The sequence below is a fragment of the Solea senegalensis genome, linkage group LG16 (genome assembly GCF_019176455.1).
Source record: "Solea senegalensis isolate Sse05_10M linkage group LG16, IFAPA_SoseM_1, whole genome shotgun sequence".
Lineage (NCBI taxonomy): Eukaryota > Metazoa > Chordata > Actinopteri > Pleuronectiformes > Soleidae > Solea > Solea senegalensis.
Window position 1 is genome coordinate 15,423,774 of NC_058036.1, and position 16,434 is coordinate 15,440,207.

The 16,434-nt window shown below is 43.5% G+C and overlaps 1 protein-coding gene across 1 annotated transcript; it reads left to right on the plus strand.

Moving 5' to 3' along the window:
• The first annotated feature begins 66 nt into the window (after positions 1 to 66).
• On the plus strand, positions 67 to 16,280 carry atr (ATR serine/threonine kinase). Its single transcript, XM_044048027.1, has 48 exons — positions 67 to 283; positions 405 to 496; positions 871 to 1,023; positions 1,139 to 2,043; positions 2,111 to 2,256; positions 2,504 to 2,680; positions 2,776 to 2,939; positions 3,080 to 3,232; positions 3,376 to 3,574; positions 3,658 to 3,914; positions 4,009 to 4,205; positions 4,468 to 4,568; positions 4,682 to 4,853; positions 4,990 to 5,145; positions 5,228 to 5,422; positions 5,509 to 5,604; positions 5,705 to 5,794; positions 6,045 to 6,140; positions 6,316 to 6,446; positions 6,578 to 6,721; positions 6,864 to 6,957; positions 7,096 to 7,221; positions 7,330 to 7,536; positions 7,871 to 7,984; positions 8,087 to 8,202; positions 8,393 to 8,513; positions 8,627 to 8,764; positions 8,855 to 9,026; positions 9,233 to 9,399; positions 9,492 to 9,656; positions 9,767 to 9,858; positions 10,033 to 10,124; positions 10,262 to 10,439; positions 10,527 to 10,712; positions 11,298 to 11,457; positions 11,536 to 11,715; positions 11,946 to 12,088; positions 12,195 to 12,292; positions 12,403 to 12,632; positions 13,126 to 13,260; positions 13,827 to 14,027; positions 14,160 to 14,303; positions 14,565 to 14,715; positions 14,807 to 14,963; positions 15,086 to 15,239; positions 15,380 to 15,531; positions 15,680 to 15,785; positions 15,893 to 16,280. Exons 1-48 carry the CDS (start codon positions 231 to 233, stop codon positions 16,064 to 16,066), a joined length of 7,830 nt encoding a protein of 2,609 aa, XP_043903962.1. The 5' UTR covers positions 67 to 230; the 3' UTR covers positions 16,067 to 16,280.
• Positions 16,281 to 16,434: the final 154 nt, after the last annotated feature.

Consider the following 16,434-nt stretch of genomic DNA (forward strand, 5'->3'; position numbering starts at 1 on the left):
GGGAGCAATTTACCGATCGAGGTTTTTATTAGGTGTATTGGCACTCGGAGGCTGCCGTACCAAAACATGAAACGTCATTTTGGAGCGAAAGTTTTCGAAAGACTTGACAGGATTCAAATCAACGTGTAGTGGTGTTCTCGTCGGAAATACCCGATAATCCGTTGGTATAATGTCTTGACATTTTTCTTTTTCTTTTTTTGAATTAGCGAGACGACAAAATTACCGTTAAAATGGAAGGACTCGAAATGTCCGCCATGATACCGGCACTTCAGGAGCTAGCTAGGTGAGTAACTCAAGTGTGCTAAACTAAGTTGTTAACAAATAATGTCAGGCTCTTCTCTAAGAAAAGCCATGTTTTGTGGCGTGCTTCCACAAATACCGTAATATGCTGTTGTTGTTTTCAGTGCCAGCGCTGCTGAGTACGACCAGGCAGTGCAGAAACCCCGACAGATTCTCTGTCAGTTCATTGACAGGATACTGACAGATGTGGATGTCGGTAAGTAGAGGAACTCTGACCGCTACACACTGCTTATGAACACCACAGACAGCCGGTGGACACAATAACAGAAACACCTTACTGTCGAAGCTATAACCAGTGTTAATATCTTTCATCTACTATGGGACTGCAACTAGGGCTGCAACGATTATTAGATTAATCGATTATTAAGGATTCTAAAACGAGTAATAGTTGATTATTTTTAACAAGATGAATGACAGGAGTGAATAATATAGATTTATTTTGTAAACTTTCTGAGAAGTTGCTCATCCCCAGACTACATTTACCCATCTCCATCTCTATATTTAACCACCTCCAGTTGCCGATCTTCAGACTATGTTACAGTAACTGATCATTTGTTTGTCCTCTACCAGTTGCTCTGGGTCTGAATAAAAAGTCCACATCAGAGCCAGCCTGTGTGATGCTGCTGGACTTTGTGCAGCATATAGTCAAGTCCTCATCGTTGATGTTCGCCAATCCTGCTTGCCAGCCTGCCGAGTATCCAGACACCACACAGAGCTGCACTGGTAGAACATGCACCTTTTATTATCAGTAATATAAAGATAAATGTCAGAGATGTAAAATGATAAGGAGGATAACAGTGTGTATGTGTTCTTTCTCCTCATCCTTCCTTTGAATCAGACTTCAGTAAATGGGTGGCTGTGCATTTGCTTCGTGTGGCAGCAGCTCCAGACTGTGATGTCATCCACGGACGGGTCTCTGCTGTGTTGTGCTCTTTACTTCACACACTGAGAGTCAGAGCACCGTTCATCTTCAGCCGTCTCAGTCAGGAACTCATATTTCTGGCCCAGGACCTCAGCGACATCATGTATGCTCATGTTGTCACACTTGCAGGACAAGGACACTCTCTTGGTGCTCACTCACAGAACCAATGGCCTGTAACACTCCAGCGTTTTAGTATCTCCCCTGGTTGTACCTCCTCATACCTCACTCCTTCTCCTCTTGTACTCTCCTCGCCTGCTGCACTGGAGTCGTTGACTGCCGTGGCGAGTGGTGTTCTCACTGACGCTTTGAGGGGAGTGGTTTCACGTCGTGACCTCAGTGCTGCCTGGGAAATTGCTTGCTCCATCCTCGCCAATGGCAACACCAGGCTGAGAAAGATTTCCATGGTGATGCTGAGAGTACTCATGGAGCTGAGAGGATTTCCTGACATGCAATCCCATGAGTTCTTTGCAGCCTACCTTCACTTGCTGGAAACACACACTACAGCAAATCCATGCTTAGATGAGAAGCAGTCCTATGAAGGGGAGCTACTACGCCTGACCCGCTGTGTGTTTCAGTTATCTGGTGCCTCTCACACACACTTTGAGCCCATGTACCTCTCACAGATTTTTGAGTGTGTTTGTACTCTTGGAGGAAAAGGTGTGAAGTTGGGGACAGAGGTTACTCAATCTATTTGCTTGCTGTTCAGCTTCTTACTATCTATTGCCCCAGTTTATGAGAGTGCTGCATCATTAAGGAGGCAGCGAGTCACAGACGTCTGCAGGACACTGGCACGCACCGTCGGAACAGAAAATCAAGCTGAAGTATGATCTTGTACTGTAATTATTATTATTATCTCTTCTACTGTTAGTCACAACATCTGTTTTGCAGTGTGCGGAGGGATTTCTCCAAGCGGCGCTCAAGGCTGAGACTGCTATGGTGATGCAGAAGTTAAGAGATGGAGAAACTGCTGCCAAGAAATCCTGCAAGACTACCACCAGCTCATTTGGCAAATCATCAAAAATGTCAGATTCAGTGTGAGTTCAGGGGTCAGGATTACTGTGCAAACACATAGGCCTCATATCACACATACAATGTAGTTATATTTCATGGTGTGAGGAGGATATTTATTTAATTATTTTCTTGATTGTGTGAAGATTTGTTGAAAAAGCAGTGACGGAGTTAGTTATGTTATGTTCCTTTTTTTTTAGACAAATAATTTCACTGAATTTTCTGTACAAAATCAGGAAGAATTTAAGAGATTTTGTGTCTCTGTGTCCAAAGTGAGCTGGACATGCGTGTTCAGAGCAACGTGTGGGCTGTGGTTAACAGTCGTCTGGAGGAGTTGCTGAGATTTCTGAACTCAGATTCTAGTGAACCTGAAACCACACAGACTCTCTCAGCTCTGGGGGGGCTCACCCTCACCCTTCATCTGGCAGCCCTTTGCTCATCACCCACCAGGTAATACACCAACATTTCCATATATTTTCACTGTCACAGTTTTGCATCACATAGGGCTCATGTCTTACTTTCTCCATGTGTCTTTTTGTGAACAGTCTTTCTCCTCTCCTCTGGGTTTCTACTGAGACTCTGAGCAGAGCTCTAAAAAGCTGTCACTCAGTATTAGGAGGAGACACTCAAACTGTTTCAAACCAGGACTACTTTCAGTCTGCTGTTCAGATGACTGTCAAGGTCCTGGACTCTATCGTGTACCTGACAAGTAAGGATGGACACACATGTAATGTGTTACATGTTTTCAGCTCTGAGGCAGCAAAAGCCTAAAGACACATCAACATTTTGAAGGGAAACGTATACTCATGATCATTCATTTTCACTACCCCTCTGTGTGTGTGAATATAGTGAGCAGAGAATGTGAGGATGAGCTCCTGCAGCGTGTGTGTGCTCTGTTATCTCTTCCCTGGGTGTGTGAGAATCAGTCCGCCTCAGCCTACAAGGGATCAGGATTCCCCTCCTGGCTTTCTGCCTTGGCTCAGAAGTTAAGCTTCTGTTATTGTGAGTATTCACATCAGATTATTTGTGATTGTCTGTAGCTGGTGTCTCCATGTGTGAAATCAGAATGAAAGAATATTAATATTGGATAGCATCCTTTTAACAATCCCTTAAATGAAAGTAATTCTAAGTGTGTTTCTCTCTAGCACCTGAGGTCCAGGTGGACTGCGTGTCACTGCTGGCCATTCTACGTCACGGTGTGTGTGAGACGTGGCGTGTGTGTGTATTTTCCAAGGCACTGCAGAGTCCGGAAGAGGTGGTGAGAGCGGCTGCAGTTCGTGCCTTCCCTCTTCTTCTTCATCACCTGGGATCTGCACACCACGGCCTCATCAGCAGTATTCTGCTGTATGTTAAAACGCACACACATATTACCCTCATTACTGGATTCATCTTTTGCTGTACAACTTCTTTTCTCTGTGTGTTTTCAGTTCCAAGTTGCAGGACAGGTCGGAACAGGTGAAATCGGAGCTTGCGAGGATCACTGGTCAGCTGAGTTGTGTCCAAGCAGATGACTCCCTGCTCAGTGACATTCAGGCAGAGTCCACCTGTAATCCCAAAATCCTCTGCCTCCGCCTCAGCCTCACAGCAGAGCATGCTAAGGACAGTTGTCTGCCACTGAAGGCGACGGTTGTCAGGCCATTCCTGCCGTTACTCAGACAGCAAGCTCCAAGTAGTGTCAAACAAGGTACGACAGGGTTTTCCATTTGACTTTGAAAATAATAAGTTGGCAACAAACTGCATATACTCCAGTACTGTTGTTTGTTTTCAACGTTCTCCAGCTTTTCTAGACGCCTTGCCTCACCTATGCCAACATGTGAATCTGACTGGTGGGGACAGCGATTCCAGGGCAGTTCTCTGTGCTCTGATTGGTCTAATGGAGGACTCGGATTCAGCTGTCCGAATACATTTCAGTCAATCAGTGCGTTTCCTGCTAACAGAGAGTACCAGAAACTCAGAGCAGAGCTCTCTGAGTGAGGTGGGTGGAGTATGTCCTTAACACTCATCTACTAAGACCATTATTTTCATATTAAATATACAGTGTGTTTAACGGGGGGGCAAGTCCCCACCAGGTCAAGGGCTGGTGTGGTACCTTGCCCCTGAGCAAGGTACCTCATGGCTCACTGTTAAGTGGATGCTCTGAATTGGCCTCAGCCATCCAGAATACTCCTAGTGCCGGTCCCAAGCCCGAGCAAATAAGGTGATTGTGTTGTAAAAAAAAAAAATTCTCACTCTCCCAGCTCCTGGCTGCGCGTCTTAAAGAAGCTTTCAACAATGCTAAACTCAACAAAGATGATGACCTGCGGAACACTCTCATCCTGACGACTGGGGAGATTGGCAGGTACAGGTTCATGTATAATTTTTACATGTATTACTGGGAGTCGGTTCTCCCATGTTGAATTGTTTTTTTTTCTCAAATGTATTGTTCTGTCCATCCCTCTCTTCTTGTGTCAGAGCATCTCAGGGTACTTCGGTGTCATTCTCTTTGTTGCGGTTGCTTCACTGTCTACTGTCCAAGTCGTCCACAGTGTCTGTAGCTGCTTACACTCAGATCAGAGCTCTGGCCTCTGCCAAAGGAATGAAACTGCAAACCCTCTTCAGTCAGTACAAGAACCCTATTTGCCAGGTATAAAATCTGCTAATATTTGATTTAATAATTTAAATAAAAGGGAACAAAATGTACAGGGTAACTGTCTTTTCATGTACATTGGGGACTGAAAAAAAGACCAAACTAAAACTTCTCTCTTCGTTTCTGCACATAGTTCCTGGTGGAGTCGCTTCACTCACGGCATGCGTCAGCCCTGCGAAGCACACCTGACCAGAACTCAGAGTCAGCCAATCAGAAAGAGCTGGCGCTGGACATCCTCGCTCAGATCGCACATGCTTTTGACTTTCCAGACCTCCACCGCTTCCTCACTGTACGCACAGTCCTGCCGAAACATAAAATTCTTTTGAATGTTGTCCCTAGCATTTATGGTGAATGCTTGTCTGTATCCACAGAGGACCCTTCAGGTGCTCCTGCCCTACCTGGCAGCAAAGGCAAGCTCCACAGGATCTTCACTCATCCGAACACTGGCCAATGAACTGAAGGCCAACCGGAGGGAGATCCTGATCAACAATTTCAAATACATCTTCAGCCATCTGGTCTGCTCCTGCACCAAGGAGGAGCTGGAGAGAGCTTTCCACTACCTGCAGGTAACAATAATAGCACCTTACCTCACTGAAACGTTTGCCGTTCATGGTAAATACTGATTTATATTGCTTTCCCTGATTTTCCTCAGAGTGAGACAGAGATTAAACTGGGATCTTTGCTAAGGCAAGACTTCCAAGGTCTACACAATGAGCTGCTGCTGCGCCTTGGAGAGCACTACCAGCAGGTCAACACACACACACAAACTGTGTGCATTCATGTTAGCGACGTACTCTTCAAACGACATACTTGTTCACACACATGTTTCACTTTGCTATGTCACGTAGGTCTTTAATGGTCTGGCAATCCTGGCCTTCTTTGCATCCAACGATGATCCGTACCAGGGTCCCCGAGACATCACGACCCCAGAACGCATGGTATGTACCAAATAAAAATAAAATAGGAAAGCCAATCGTTTTATTTTGCAATGTATCATATTTTAACTATTGTGCATTTACTTAACATTTTGTAGACACATTTTTTTGTATATTATATTATGAAGTCGCCGGCTATTGGTTTAGTTTATTCGTGCGAAGATATTTATTTTAGCTGTATTTAGTATATTTTTGATATTCATATTAACATTTCCACACCCTTTACAAAGACTCTGTTTTTTCTCACTTGCAGGCAGACTACCTTCAACCAAAGCTTCTGGGAATTCTTGCCTTTTTCAACATGCAGCTGCTCAGCTCTAGCGCAGGAGAGAAGGACCGCAAAAAGCTGGTGAGTGGTCCACTTCTGAGATCTAATTAAATAACAGCATAGTTAACAGTGTACCTCAATAGTCCCTGACAAGGCACCAGAGGAGGTCAGCATTTTTAGTATGGCGTGTTAATAACCCAAATCTTTATGTATAGGGTTTTGTATCATGCTAACAGTTTTTTCCTGTGTTGCACAGGCTTTGACAAGTGTGATGGCTCTAATGCGACTGATGGGCTCCAAACACATCAGCTCTGTCAGAGTGAAGATGATGACCACACTCCGCACCGGCCTCCGATACAGAGAGGACTTTCCTCTGCTCTGCTGCCAGTCAGTACCCACACACATTGGCTTCTGTTGCTGCCAAAACTGACAAATAAACGTTTTAATTGTTATTCATGATAGGCTCAGGAAAGTTTGAACAAATCACGTATCTTTGTCTCATCTGTGTGCGTGGACAGGACGTGGGATTGTTTTGTGAGGAGTGTGGACCCTGCACACCTGGGTCCTCTGCTGAGTCATGTCATTGTAGCTCTCCTCCCCCTGATCCCTCTGCAGCCCAAGGAAACCGCTGCTATTATCCGCTTCCTCATCATGGATAACAGGTAAAATGCTCATAAAGGACGGTGCTTACAAAGTTAAACATCAAGCCCCGTGTTTCCTATTTTTTTCCTGCTTACACTGTACAGAAAGTGCACAGGTTTTAGAAAATACCAGCAGTCGTTTAAGGGAGTCTGTCTGTCACAGGGATGAAGTTGAGGACTACCTCCATGAGATTTACTTTCTACCTGATCATCCTGAGTTAAAGGACATCCACAGTGTCCTGCAGGATTACAAGAAGGTCAGTATTGACAAGGATGGTCACAATAACAATTAAGAGTATAATGAAGGATACAAAACATAAAACATGGCAATTGATGCAGTTGTTAATATAAAATTATACAGTAAATTGTCATGTGTCATGATAAATGTCATCTAGCTGACGGCCAGCAGAAGTGACCTGGTGGCGGAGCTGCAGCTCTCCATGAGAGCCGTCCAACATGAAAATGTTGATGTGAGGATTCATGCTCTCACAAGCCTCAGGGACATGATGCACAGCAATCAGGTACATACGATGTATTATATGAAGTAGTATAACTTATAACAGCTGTATTCCTCCACATTTGTGTTAAATATGCATTTAATGATGACATTTAATTGTTGTGGACTGCAGGAGTGGCTTCTGAGGCAGGTTTGTGCGAGTGAGGCGGTGGAGCCGGTCATCTCCAGTTTGGTGTCAGTGTTGCTGAAGGGCTGCCAGGACTCGTCCCCAGAGGCCAGACTTCTGTGTGGGGAGTGTCTGGGTGAGCTGGGCGCTGTGGACCCAGGACGCCTGGACTTGTCACACACACTCACACATGGTGACCGCAACACATTTGTGGTAAGCTAGTCCTACAAACAACACTTTCACATTGTCAAATATAGTACGTTAGCAGCGTGTGTCCAATAGACAGAACAGTACGTGATCACTGAGATACAGCTGGGTTAGCTTTTGCAGCTGCTCCTACTTAACTAGAGGGAGACACTTCTATGAAGTAGTGTTTCTAGATTAAAGTTTTTCACAAGTTAAATATGAAGATAATTTGTCGAATCATAGAGTAGCTCCTCTCAGTGTTGTGAACTGTGAAATGATTTGAAGTTCATAAGATTAAGCAAAAATGGAAAATAAGTGCAGCAGGAAATCAAAAATAAATGTAGATTTCCCTCCATCATAGAGTGGAGTTGAAGATCCCAACTTTGCCTACGACCTGCTCACTGAATTCACCAGAACTTTCCTGGCGTATGCTGACGATGTGAGAGCACAGGACTCGGCTGCCTATGCAATTCAGGTACACACACACACACAGTCATGCCTCCACTTTCTTTAATAGCTTTTGATTTTGTTTCTTTTATTATTATTTTTCCTGCTGATGCTTTTGTGGTGTCTGCAGGAGCTGCTGTCCATCTTTGAATGTCGCGAGGGACGGACAGACTCTCCTGGTCGCCGTCTGTGGAGGAGATTTCCAGAGCACATCCAAGAAATACTGGAACCTCACCTCAACAGCAGGTATTCAGCTTGACACACTCGTAGACGTGCAGTATATTACTGTTGAGCCACAGTAATTCGGGAGAACAGATCCCTTTTAATACATTTTCATTGCCTTCATCATCTTATATGTTACTTTTTTTCTTCTCTCTATTTCCTGGACACATTCTTACCTTACTTGCTCATTACACTCTTTCCATTTTACCTGCAGATATAAGAGCAGCCAGAAGGAGGTGAACTGGTCTAAGCTGGAGAAACCTGTGTACTTGAGTAACAGAGGCAGCAAGTTCTCTGACTGGTCAGCCACCTGGGCTGGATATCTGATCAGCAAGGTTAGCTTGACTCTCTTTAAGCAGATCAAACTCAAGAGACTGAATTTAATCTATTTGGTAAAATAATAGCAACTTGTCTGAGATTTTAGGAGCTGGTTTTTGTCTTCTTCCAGGTGAGACATGGGCTGGCCGGTAAGGTTTTCACCTGCTGTAGTTTCATCATCAAACACGACTACAAGGTCGCAATCTACCTGCTGCCTCATATTCTGCTCTACATGCTGCTGGGTTGCACGCCCGCAGAGCAACAGGAGGTGAGGACACGTCCGTTCACTCACACACGATGACAGAACAACAGGAGCACAAGACGTAGTTGCAGCAATAATAACACCACCTTCTTCCAGGTGACAGAAGAAATGTTGGCCGTACTAACGGAGGGAGATGGAAGAGCGGGGTTGCGAGTGCAGGAGACGGCGTCGAGCCTGTCCCAGCTCAGCATTCAGACGGTGTTCAGCATGTTGTCTCACCTCACACAGTGGAGCCGCCACATCCTCTACTCCAAATCAAAACACAACGGTTAGAGATGCATACACCCAACACACTGACCTCTTTTAAAAGTACACTGTATTTAAAGATAGCTGATATAGTAAAAGAGCTAACAGATACTAATGCTCAAAGAAAACCGAAGTTTAAAAGTACATATACTTTAGTTCCCTTTTAACTTAATCTGAATGAATACCTGTACCATGTAATAGTGCTTACGTACTAAACTTTTGTTCCAGAGAGTGGGGATTATCAGCGTGTGGTGGCCTTCCTGAAGGGTATTCCACAGGACGTTCTGGCCAAGGCTGCGCTACGGTCCAAAGCGTACACACGCGCTCTCATGCACTTTGAAGCTTACATCCTGGAAAATAAATTGAACATCCAGGACCATCTCACCTTCCTGCAGGTTGGTATGAACATAGAGAACCAAAGATGTTTGATAATGATTACTGTTTTGTTGTATAAGTTAAGAGTATGTTTTGTTATTGGTTGCTGCAGACACTGTACGCTGCCATGCATGAACCTGATGGCGTGAGAGGAGTGAACGCCCTGAGGAGGGAGGAGCCGTCATTACGGGAACAGATACTGGAGCACGAGAGCATCGGCCTGCTCCGAGACGCCACCGCCTGCTATGACCGGGCCATACAGTTGGAGTCAGACCAGGTACACACACACACACACGGGAGACTTCTTTTGCTTCTATATAAACCAACTTTGTATGATTGCTTATTATTATATTATATTATTCATTCTCTATCTGCTTTTGATTTTAGATTGGTCACTATCATGGGGTGATGACGTCTATGCTCGGCCTGGGACAGCTGTCCACAGTCATCACTCAAGTTAACGGAGTACTGGCTAACAAGTAAGATGCACACAAACACATTCAACAATACAGTATGTCTGTTAAAACCCAGTTTTCTTGTCATCTATTGTTCATTTTGTTTTGGCTTAGATGGCGCAAAGAAGCCATCAAACTGGTTGTGATGTAGGTAGCTTGAGGTGAAGTGAACTGACTGACTGTTGCATTCACATTTAGGCCCCAGTGGAAGTCAGAGCTTAACACTTACAGAATGGAGGCAGCCTGGAAACTTGGAAAATGGGACCTGCTGGAGGATTACTTGACTTCAGGTGAGAACAATAAACAATTTGAAAATGTCACTTTGAGTTTGTAAAAGGCATTTATCATCATTTCTGTTCACATTTTCTACAAAAAACAATAATATATGTCAGTGCAGCGATTCATAATTGTTATGTCTCTACTCTAGACCATCAATCCAGTACCTGGAGTGTGCGCCTTGGCCAGCTGCTCTTGTCGGCTAAGAAGCAGGATGCTGGGGCGTTTTATGAGAAGTTGAAACTTGTGAGGAAGGAGCAGGTGGTCCCTCTGTCTGCAGCCAGCTATGAGTGTGGGACCTATCAGAGGGGATACGAGTATATTGTCAGGTTTGGGTTTTTCTATTATTAATGATAATCTATTTTTAGTGCACTCTGAGTGCCCGGAAGCCCTGACTTGTGTATTTGTGTATTTAGGCTCCACATGCTAAGTGAGCTGGAGCACACGTTCACTGAGCTGCAGAAACAGAGGGAAAACTCCACTCCCTGTCTCACTCAGCTGCCTCCCCACTGGGCTGACCGACTGGAGATGACCCAGAATTCCTTTAGGGCCAAAGAGCCAATCCTTGCTCTCCGTCGTGCTTTGCTCAGTCTGGGATCACGGTAAGGATGCACCCAGACATGCATTATAACTTACACCAAATTTCTCTTCCTGCCATGTGTGAATTTTCGCTGTGCATTTTAATTAGTCTTTTATGTGAAGTGCTTTACAAGACACCCAGTGACAAATATTAACCATTTTACCCTAATTAAAAAACAGATAATGCATAAAAATTATGATGAAATATTAATTTTAAAATTAAATGAACAATACAAACTACTGCACATACAACAGTAGAAACAGTGACACCTTTATTTTTAGGATGTATCAGGAAAGGCTAATTTAAAAAGGTGTTGGAGAGGTACACTGGTGTTGGCTTAATATAAGAACATTCAAGAGTGAGTGCAGAACAAGAAGTTATTTATTTATTTATTTCATTTTAAATCAAGTATGCACACATTTGCCTTCAAAACAATGACATTGCAATATTAATATCCTTTTTTTTGTAGTTATTTCAGGTTTTTGTTTTATGATTCAATAAAAGCTACCAAAGCTCCTGACTAAGATGGAAGTCTGCACAGGGTCGTTGTCAGTTGCATCCACATCCAGGCCACTTCACAGATCTTGTTCCTGCGTTCACTCTGCAGGTCTGCGTGTCAGGAGCTGGTCGGCGAGTGCTGGCTACAAAGTACCCGAGTGGCCAGAAAGGCAGGACACCACCAGACTGCCTTCAACGCTCTCCTGAACGCAGAGAACACACATCTGGCTGAGCTGGTGACCGAGAAGGCCAAGTGGCTTTGGTCTAAGGTACAAAAAAAAAGAACTAAAGTACATTCAGGCAATTTTCTCACTGATAAAGCGTTCTACATTGATGTCTCCTATCAGGGTGATGCACATCAGGCCCTGATCGTCCTGCAAAAAGGTGTGGCTCAATGTTTCCCTGATGATGAGTCCCTCACAGACCCACGCAGTCTGCAGACCAAGGGCAAGGCCATGCTGCTGGTGGGACGCTTCATGGAGGAGACGGCCAATTTTGAGTCCAACGCCATCATGAAAGTGTACAAGGTAACTGTCGTGTAGAAGGAAGGAACGGACCACAGGGAGAGCAGGAAGCTTCAATGAATATGTTATTATTACTAGAAACATGGAAACGTAAATGAAGATGATGTGTACAGCTGAGATTTTTTATGTCAGACAGAAAAGAACAACAAAGGCAGTTACGTAGATATTTTAGGCCAACATTCATGTTAACATTCAGACAACAAAGTATGTATTGGTGCTTTGTTTTTTTTTAGGATGTGACAACCCTTCTGCCTGAGTGGGAGGATGGAAACTTCTACTTGGCCAAATACTATGACAAAGTGATGCCAATGGTGACTGACAACAAGATGGAGAAACAGGGAAACCTGATCCGATACATCGTCATGTACTTTGGAAAGTAAGAGGAGAACTGGCTTATTGTGTATTTGCATTCGTAGAATGTAAGAACGTGCTAACTTAAGTTACTTCATCACCAACTCAATTTGTTGTTGTTTCCCCTCCAGAGCCTTGCATTATGGAAACCAGTACATCTACCAGGCCATGCCTCGCATGCTGTCTCTCTGGTTAGACTTTGGAGCCAAAGTGTGTGAATGTGAGAAAGGTAGGTGGCCAAGTGTATTGTGATAAAGAAGCAATAAAGATTGGATACTTTAGGAGCTACTTATCTAGTGGATAAACTAAAGTTTCACCCTCAAATATCTCCCCTCTCAGCTGGGCGAATGGACAGACAGATGAGACAGGAACTGACTAAAATCAACTCAGTGGTGACCGAGCACTGTTCTAACCTGGCACCGTACCAGTTCCTGACTGCTTTCTCACAGCTCATCTCCAGAGTGTGTCACTCTAGTGACGAGGTCTTCAGTGTCCTCATGACAATCGTGGCCAAGGTCTTCCTGGCGTACCCACAACAGGCCATGTGGCTCATGACCGCTGTCTCAAAGGTGTGTGTGTGTGTGTGAGGGCAAATTCAACTTCAAAGGCCTTTTTGAGGGTATAGACTTAGCTTTATGGTTAGGTTACAAATTTTATGACTGCCCTGACTTTACTGACTGTCCAAGAATGTGTGTGATTGTTTTTTTTTTTCTTATGGAGACTAAAGCCTGGTCATAATGAAGCAGAACGTCATTCCTGAGGAATTGGTTAAGTTTAGGGCTAAGATCTAAATTGTGGTTAGGTTAAGGTTAGGCTTAGACATTAACTGGTTATGGTCAAGGATAACACTGTCTAAATAAATGGAAGTCTATGCAGTGTCCTAAAAGGAATAGCTGCGCAAACCTGTGTGTGTATATACTATAACAGATCAGTCACTTTTAGTATATTTTTGTTTTATTATTTGAAAACCACATGTATTTAGTAACCACGTACATGTACATAAATTTACCTAAGTAGCTTTTCTGAAATATGCCAAATCCCTACTGTTTGTTTGTTTTTCAGTCTTCCTACCCCACGCGAAAGAACCGCTGTAATCAGATTCTTAAAAAAGCCATCAGTCTCAAACAGTCTTTGGAGAAATTCATTGGAGACGCCAATAAACTGACTGACAAGCTGCTGGAACTCTGCAACAAACCGGTATTCACACTAAAACACATACATCAAATATTTATCACAGAAAATGATTCTGTTTGGAATAGAAATGTACTCATAATACAAACCTGTGATTTCTCTCTATGTGGATTATTGTACACAAGTGTAAATGAACTATTAAAGCATAGTTTTCTGTACGCCACCGCACACACTTTTCGTGTCAGTGGACTGTTGAGCCAAAGCATAAAAACATAAAGCGGTTCACATCATCAAAGCTCACACATAAGTAGATTTTATGTATGTCTTATCTCATTTTATGAGATAGGATCATTTCTAACACCACATGGCCGAGTGGAAGAGAACTGGTCTTGAAACCAGAAAAAGGGTTGGCAGTTTGAGTCCCCTCTGGTCAAGAGCTGGTACCCAATCCCCATTGCTCATTGTATAAATTGACCCTAGCCACAGCCACATCCAGTGAACTCCTAGTGCAGTCCCCAAGCCAAGATAAATGGGAGGGTTACGTCAGGAAGATATATGCGATCATCTGCTGTGGCGGTCCCTAGAGAGCCGGAAGACTAACAAAAGTTCTTGTTTTTGATTTTGTTGTCCAGGTGGATGGTAACAGCACCACCCTCACCATGAGTGTTCACTTCAAGCAGCTCAAACGCCTGGTGGAGGAGCCAACCTTCAGCCAGATTCTGATCCCGCTGCAGTCGGTGCTCATTCCCACACTGCCCTGTACAGGAGGGGCAAACACGCAGCACGACGCCTTCCCTGGACACTGGGCCTACTTGGATGGTTTTGATGATATTGTAAGAGAAAGAGAGGAAGGGTGTTGGATATTATCATTATAAAATAAATATTTTAGTTGGAAATATGGCTAGCGAAAACACATTTTACATGGTTTGTGCCTCACAACTCTTGGCTTGATTCTATGTGTGTAGGTGGAGATTTTGGCCTCCTTACAAAAGCCTAAGAAGATAAATCTGAAGGGTTCGGATGGGAGAAGCTACACAATGATGTGTAAACCCAAAGATGACCTGAGGAAGGACTGCAGGCTCATGGAGTTCAACTGCCTCATCAACAAGGTGTGTAAGGTTTTTGACTCCCAAGTGATATCAGTTATCCTGCATAATATTATTTTTTATTATTTTGTGATTTCTTTATGATTATAGATCATAATCTATTTATGATTAGTAACTAAAGAAAAATAACAACAAAATATAATAAATAATAAAAACAATAATAAACTGTTAAAAACATAAATGTTTATTTGTGAATATGAATTCATTCATTTTAAAGATTCATATAAAATACCAAGAAGCACAAAAATTCTTGTGTTTGTGTAGTGTCTCCGTAAAGATGCCGAGTCAAGGCGGAGGGAGCTGCATATTCGTACCTACGCTGTGATTCCCCTCAATGAGGAGTGCGGCATCATCGAGTGGGTCAACAACACGGCCGGACTTCGACACATTCTTACCAGGCTGTATAAAGAAAGAGGTATTCATAGTAAAGCCCAACAATAACAAGGTGGATATAAACAAAGTTATGAGATTATATAGTTTGTTCATATTCATATGTGTGTTTTCAGGTGTCAACTTGTCAGGTAAAGAGCTAAGGAAGCTCATTCTTCCAAAGACAGCCCCGTTTGAGGAGAAGCTACGGATTCACAAGGAGGTTCTATGTGCTCGACACCTCCCTGTATTCCATGAGTGGTTTCTCCGGACCTTTCCTGATCCCACATCATGGTACACCCTACAATTATTCTCTTACCAGCAATGTCTGAAATGCTATTTTGGTGCTTTTTCGGGGATCCGCTTTGCGTCTTGTTTGGTGTATAAACTCATGATGTAACTTCTGATGTTTACAGGTACAGCAGCCGCTCTGCGTACTGCCGCTCCACTGCTGTCATGTCAATGGTTGGCTACATCCTGGGTTTGGGAGATCGCCACGGAGAAAATATCCTCTTTGACTCTTTCACTGGGGAATGTGTTCATGTCGACTTCAACTGCCTCTTTAACAAGGTTTGTGTGTGGATTCATTTTTATGAAAATGTTGTTATTGTGATGTATTTATCTTAAACATTTAATCACAAAAAAGTAGACATTGTTTTGCGTTTATATGAATGCCTGACATTTCATGCTCCTTCTGTCCCTCCCACTAGGGGGAGACATTTGATGTCCCTGAAGTGGTTCCCTTCCGTCTGACCCAAAACATGGTCCATGCTATGGGACCCATGGGCACTGAAGGCCTCTTCAGACAAGCCTGCGAGGTCACACTGAGACTGATGAGAGACCAGAGGGAGCCACTCACAAGGTTGATTGTTTTGCTCTTTTTTAAGCAACAATATAGTAGGTTCAGCATCATCAGTAGCATCATAATGCAATTAATGTTTTTCTGTTTTACTTGGCACTTAATAGACAAGTAAATTGTATGTGTATTGTCTTTTAATTCTGACTTAAAGTGTGCTGAAGACCTTCCTTCATGACCCTCTGGTGGAGTGGAGCAAACAAGCCAAAGGACTTTCCAAAACTCAAGCCAGTGAGACTGGCGAGATAGTGAATGAGAAGGTATATAACTAGATCTACATTTACTGCAAAAAACAGTCCATAAATATTCAGTTTTTTGGTGTAAGCGGCACTGTGTCTTCTCATGTTTCCCCCTCTGTTCCTGCCAGGCTAAAACACATGTGTGCGACATCGAGCAGCGTCTGCAGGGAGTCATAAAGAGCAGGAACAAAGTGCTGGGTCTGCCTCTGTCTATAGAAGGACATGTCCACTACCTCATACAGGAAGCTACAGATGACAAACTGCTGTGTCAGATGTATCTCGGCTGGGGGCCTTACTTATAAAACACACCTATGATTACAAAATGGGAGAACAGCACTGTAAAGACAGCTCAGGGGAAGTGCAAAAATATTCCTCGTGTTAAATTCCCTTTGTAGTATAATTTTCTGCTTCTGTTGTTTTCCATTGATATTTTAAGTTTTCCTATTTTCTGGAAACGAAGGACATTTGTTGCATTGCTGTACATTCTCCTGTAATAAATTGTGTGGTTTAAGTGTCTGTCAGAAGGGTGTCCTTTAATCTCAGACTCACTGAAGCAGACTGACATACTGGTTACTTTAATCCTCTCTCCTCGCTCTCTTGCACACGCTCAATGGTCCAATCCGCTCATGTTTTTCAGACAAGAACCAATTGGGACAGTGTTGAGAGGCTG